Source organism: Sinocyclocheilus anshuiensis, unplaced genomic scaffold (assembly GCF_001515605.1).
Source record: "Sinocyclocheilus anshuiensis isolate Anshui unplaced genomic scaffold, SAMN03320099.WGS_v1.1 scaffold283, whole genome shotgun sequence".
Taxonomy (NCBI): Eukaryota; Metazoa; Chordata; class Actinopteri; order Cypriniformes; family Cyprinidae; genus Sinocyclocheilus; species Sinocyclocheilus anshuiensis.
In genome coordinates, this window is record NW_015549605.1 from 4,943,258 (window position 1) to 4,949,406 (window position 6,149).

A 6,149-nucleotide genomic window follows, 5' to 3' on the forward strand; every position below is an offset into this window, starting at 1 on the left:
TCCTTTTGCAGTTTGACTTATAAGAATATGATATAAGTTGAGGGGTTGTTATTGAAAATCCAGTCCAAATAATGCGTCAATGCATTATAAAAAATGTATAACGTAAGGTCAGGGCCAGTGCCTCGATTCTTGAGTGCATGAACTGGAAAATACCTGATTTAAAATTCATAATACACTTTGCATTTTAAATCCGTATCGTTATAAAATCTAAAACCTTCATTGTCTATGCAAAACATATTTGCATATTAAAAATATATATCCTACAAGGGATTCTTCGGTGTAGACCAGGGGTGCCCAAACTCAAGTACTGCTCTCCAAACTCGGTCCTGGAGGGCCGGAGTCCTGCAGAGTTTAGTTCCAACCCCAATTAGACACACCTGAACCAGCTAATCAAGCTCTTATAGGCATACTAGAAACTTACCAGCAATGACCCAATGTGTCCGGCCAATGGGAGCAGCAGCGGAATCCGTCATGCGTGCCGTGATCAGACGGTGAGAGGAGGAGAAACGCGCTGCTGTCACTGATCGCCTTTATTTTGGAGTAATAACTGCTGGAATAAGAGCGTTTTACTTCCATGTGGTCTGTACTGAGTTTCACTGCATCCATGTATAAGCATTTACCCGACCGCCTTCAGGGTCATTGGCTCTGCGTTTGTTGAACGGTGAGTTTTATTATTTTTTCCGCTTGTTTTACGGCAATCTTCCGGCAAAACCGTTACTTCTGATCTGTCAGTGTTATAATCAGTTTGTCTTATTAATTTGTGCAACAGGGACGTTGCACCATAGATAAAGTACTTGTGTTTTTAAATATAACACTTTTCAGTGTCATTAATTTAAGAAACTTCCGCATTTGCTGTGTGTTTCTACAACATGGAAATATTCCTTTCAGAGTTTCCGCTTGCAAACTGATCGGTGTAGGAAACAAATTGATTGCAGTGACATTCGTTTTGCGTTATTTGCGAACTTTTCTGCTTTTTTTAAAGATTGTTATTGTTGCTTGAAGGGCTTAGCACATTTGTGCTTCCTGCTTTGGTGACTTCCTTTGCATAAAGTGAACGTTAACTCGTATTAAATGGTGTGTTAGATAATGTAACACCTTAACAACTAGAATATGTCTATAAATGTCTGGAAATGTCTCAATAAATAAAAAGTAATATTTGGTGTGCGCATTTCTCCAGAAGCATATTTTCATGTTCGCCTGCTATTTTAAAAGCTGGTGTTGATGGAGTCCCGTGCAATTATGGATTTTTTATTTTTATTTAATTTTTTAGATAGATACTTCAGGTCTAATCAATGAATTGTAATATTTATAGATTTTTTAATTATTATTTATTCACTCATTCATTGCCAAATATTCAGGATGGGGGCGGGGTTAATAGTTATAATATAAATCATTCATTGTCAAAATATTGTGATGGTGATCTATGGCGGTTTTTAATATATGTGCATGAAAATAACCAGCCCTAGTCCTTTGTGTTTACAAATTTAGCATTGGTTATGGAACACCAAGCCAGTGATGATGAACCACCAGTAGTACGCAGAGAGGAAAACAAGAGGAGAAGAAGAAAGATGAAAGCATTTCCATCTACCTCAGCTGTATCGACAGATCATATAGCTGTAGAGTTTGTACTTCCCACCACCAATAAAAACAGCAGGAACCCAGACACATTGCATATAGACGTGACTGGCAATTGGACGGTAGAGCAGGTGAAGGTTCAGATCTGGCACAGAGTGGTAACCACTAAATTGTGCCCTGAATTTTACCAAAAATACTCTCCGGACCATTGCATGCTGCTCTACCAGAAGAAAGGCAACTGGTATGAGATCTACGACAAGCAGCAGGTATTCCAAACCCTTGACTGTATCAGATATTGGAAAGCATTGAGAAAAGAGGTCGGGAAGATTCACCTGGTTGTTAGAACGCAGCCTACAGAGGATTCGCTTCAATATCAACGGTTTCTGAACCACCTAATCGGATATGATGTTACAGATGTCAGCAACGTCCACGACGACGAACTTGAGTTTACTCGAAGAAAGCTACTGACCCCTCGGAAAATTGAGCTGTCTGATCGAGATCCCAAACGCTACTCGATGGATCCATGGATGACCACGAAGCCTCTTCCTGAATACCTGCTGAGCAAAATAAGCAACAATCACATCCTGGTAGTGATACACAAGGACACAACAAGCCAGACTATTAAGGTGTCTATAGATGACACACCTGTCCAGGTTCTTCAGAGCTTCTTTGCCAAGATAACAAATAAGCGAGCAATTTTAGGCATATCGGAAGACGTCAGCGAATCCGATTTTGTCTTGAGGGTTTGTGGAAGAGAGGAATACCTATATGGCAACTACGCCATCAAAGATTTCCACTGGATCAGACAGTGTCTTAAAAATGGTGAAGAGATCCATCTGGTTTTAGAGCGTCCTCCAGACCCAGAACAAGACGTGGTCCAAAAAGAGGACTGGTCTCAGGTCGATGACTGCACCGGTGTCGCTGGTACTCATGAACAGCTGACCATCACTGAGAAAGACCACGAGAAGGTGTTTACCATCTCCCTTTGGGACTGCAATCGTAAATTCAGGGTGAAGATCTTGGGGATTGACATACCAGTGCTGCCACGCAATTCCGAGTTGATTGTGTTTGTAGAAGCCAGTATTTTCCACGGACAACAGCTGCTGGCCCAAGAAAGGACAACCTCCAAACCCTTCACCGAGGAGGTGCTCTGGAACACCTGGTTGGAGTTCAACATAAAGATAAAGGACTTACCCAAAGGTGCCCGACTTAGCTTGCAGGTGTCGTGTGGAAAAGCGCAGACTCAAACGTCCAAGGAAAACGAATGCAAAAACAAGAGCCGCTTGCTGTACTATGTCAACCTGCTAATGGTGGACCACCGCTCCCTGCTCAGACAAGGAGAGTTCATCTTGCACATGTGGAAGATGCCTGAGAAGAGTGAAGACAACAGCAGCGTTAACGCAGACAAACTCACGTCCGCAACCAACCCGGACAAGAACAGCTCCATGGCTGTTGCCATTCTCCTGGACCAGTACTGCTACCCTGTGGCTCTTCCCAAAAGCAAGGATTCTCCAAACTCAGAAATGGAAGGGGAGCGAGGGCAAAGAGAGATGCCCAACCATATGCGCAAACAGTTTGAGCAGATAATTGCTACCGACCCTTTGCATCCGCTCAGCTCCGAAGATAAAGAATTGCTTTGGCACTTCCGGCAAGAGTGCATGAAGGATCCCAAAGCCTATCCGAAGTTTCTTTCCTCGGTTAAGTGGGGCAAACAAGAGGCTGTAACGATAACGCACCGTCTTCTTGAAAGGAGCACCGTTTGGGACCGAAGCTCGCTAGATGTGGGTTTGGCTTTACAGTTACTGGACTGCCACTTCTCTGATGAAAATGTGCGCACTATGGCCGTCCGGAAGTTGGAGACTCTGGCAGGTGATGATGTCCTGCGGTACCTCCTGCAGCTTGTTCAGGTGAGGCTCGGGTATTTACAACACACTGTGGTTGCTTCTGCATAACTGCTCAGACATAACAACTCAACATTAACAAAGAAACTTCAGCTGGCTATTAAAATCAGCATGCAAAGTAAACATTTACATAAAATGAACCGTGTAATGGGACATTCCTGTGCAAGTCAAAGGCTGATGATACACAGAGCAACTTTTTGAGCAATGTTGAAAAAAATCTTTGGGCAATGCTGCCATCAACGGGCAACCAGGTGATACACAGGGCCCACGACCGATCTAAAATATCCAGATTTGTTACCCATTCTCAATGGAAAAGTGCCCAAGAAATATTTCTCAAAAACGTTGCCTGGCAAAATTGCTCAAAAAGTTGCCTGGTGTATCATCAGCCAAAGAATATTAATCTTTGTTGCTGCTTATTTGTTTTGTAGGCTGTAAAATTTGAACCGTACCATGACAGCGCACTCGCCAGGTTTCTTCTCAAACGTGCGCTCAGAGTAAGTCAGAACCTCATCCCTCGTCTACAGTCAGTTTGTATGTTTTTAAAGAGTTTCCGGGTTTAACTCCTGTGACTCCTTCACAGAGCAAGCGGATCGGCCATTTCTTGTTCTGGTTCCTGCGTAGCGAAATCGCTCAATCCATGCACTATCAGCAGAGGTATGCTGTAATACTTGAAGCTTACCTCCGTGGCTGTGGTGAAGCCGTGCTGCAGGACTTCAGGAAGCAGGTGGAGATGACAGAGGCCTTGCACAAAGTCACACGTGAGATTAAGCAAATGTCTGCTGAAAAGTATGACGTGTCAGCACAAGGTGATAACTACAGGCAGTGTTTGTCCCTAGCGTATTGCAATAGGCAAATGCAGTACATATCTAATGTTGTGGGAAAAATGTAGTTGTTTTTCAGCTGCGTCAGAAACTGGAAGGTCTGCAGACTTCAGGGTTGCCAGACAGCTTTAAAGTGCCTTATGACCCAGGCCTACGGGCAGGGGCGCTTGTGGTACGTAAAACCATATGGCACACCAAAAAAAGATTTTCTTGTTTTTTAGTATAAATATCTAAACATTCTTGAATCAAGATGCATTTACTTGACAAGCAAAATTACTTAAGATATTATGTCTTGTTTTCTGAGAAAAATATCAAATCATGTTATTTTTTGCTTAAAAAAAAGCTAAAATATCTGCCAATGGGGTAAGAAAAATAATCTTAATTCAAAGGCTAAACAAGATTATTTTTCTATATAAAAATACTAAGTAAGAAAAATCGTTTTTTGCAGTGGGATCTCTGCTACTGAGCTACAGTGCTTCTAATTTCACTAAGTTCTATGTGTACTAATTAGCCCCATTGACTTCCACTGTGTCTTACTGGGATGAGTGGAAATTAATAATTTTGGTAATAAACGCTAGTGTTGTCAGTTGAGCATAACCATGAATATTCCTTTAATAGCCTCTAAAAGAATCCTCTAGAAGACACTTTTTTTAATCAATAGTCCTGGATAATGCACCCATTAATTATTGCACCATATTATGAATTGTAGATTGAACAATGCAAAGTGATGGCATCCAAGAAGAAACCCTTGTGGCTGCAGTTCAAACGAGCCGACCCCACCACCTTGTCGAGTGACACAATTGGGATCATCTTTAAAGACGGAGATGACCTTCGTCAGGACATGCTGATATTACAGGCAGACATCATTTAAATGCATGCTAGCAGTCATGACCAACATTATCAGTGCTGTCTCTCAAATAGACCATTGTTTCTCTCAGATTTTACTGATAATGGAGTCTATCTGGGAACTGGAGTCTTTGGATCTTTCCTTGTTACCATATGGATGTATTTCCACTGGAAATAAAATTGGTAATGGTGGTTGATGTGTTTCTTAAAGTTACTAAGCAATAAAAAGTAACTGCTTTGAGTCAAATAACATGGTGAATTCCTCATGTTCCTCTGCTAGGAATGATTGAAATAGTGAAGGATGCCACTACTATTGCTAACATTCAGCAAAGTACTGTCGGGAACACCGGAGCTTTTAAAGATGAGATCCTCAGCCAGTGGCTTCGTGAAAAGTGTGTGAATGAGGACAAGGTATGTTATTTCCATTTATACTGTTGTATGTGCTAAAGAGGAAGGAAACCTCTCACTTCCTGGTGCATTAGAGTCTTTGTTTGGGGGAGTTTGCCTTTGTGGAGACCAAACACAGCACCTACACACATTCAGTGTGCTATTTTTAAACACTCGTGTACCATCGTCGGCGGGTTTGGTCAAGTTCAGCTTCTGATAAGGGGTTTAGGTCATACGTCAGATGTTTGCTTGTTTGCATGTCTGTGTTTGCTTGATGCAAATGTGAAAAAGGTCAGGCATTGGTGATCTGTTTGTGCATTTTTCCATCCCACACCACCTCTTCAGCACCAGCAGGCTGTTGAACGCTTTGTGTTCTCCTGTGGAGGGTATTGCGTGGCAACTTATGTCCTGGGCATCGGTGATCGTCACAATGACAACATAATGATTACAGAGACAGGTAATTATTGTTATTACTGAAACCTCTCTGCTAGAAAATGGCTGTTAAAGGAATATTCCAGGTTCTGTTCAAGTTAAGCTCAGTCGACAGCATTTGGGGCATAATTTTAGTTACCAAAAAATAATAATAATAATTATATATATATATATATATATATATACA

General features: G+C 41.7%; 1 protein-coding gene across 1 annotated transcript in view; it reads left to right on the forward strand.

Annotated features, from left to right (window-relative positions):
- Positions 1–449: 449 nt before the first annotated feature.
- The window catches only part of LOC107658948 (phosphatidylinositol 4,5-bisphosphate 3-kinase catalytic subunit gamma isoform-like), a 7,535-nt gene continuing 1,835 nt past the window's right edge, over positions 450–6,149 (forward strand). Inside the window, exons 1-9 of the mRNA XM_016447681.1 lie at positions 450–661; positions 1,489–3,482; positions 3,905–3,970; positions 4,057–4,282; positions 4,366–4,469; positions 5,007–5,153; positions 5,236–5,326; positions 5,424–5,554; positions 5,876–5,987. Coding sequence (XP_016303167.1) covers positions 1,497–3,482; positions 3,905–3,970; positions 4,057–4,282; positions 4,366–4,469; positions 5,007–5,153; positions 5,236–5,326; positions 5,424–5,554; positions 5,876–5,987 — 2,863 coding nt within the window. The 5' untranslated portion in view covers positions 450–661; positions 1,489–1,496. The remainder of the gene's footprint in view (positions 662–1,488; positions 3,483–3,904; positions 3,971–4,056; positions 4,283–4,365; positions 4,470–5,006; positions 5,154–5,235; positions 5,327–5,423; positions 5,555–5,875; positions 5,988–6,149) is intronic.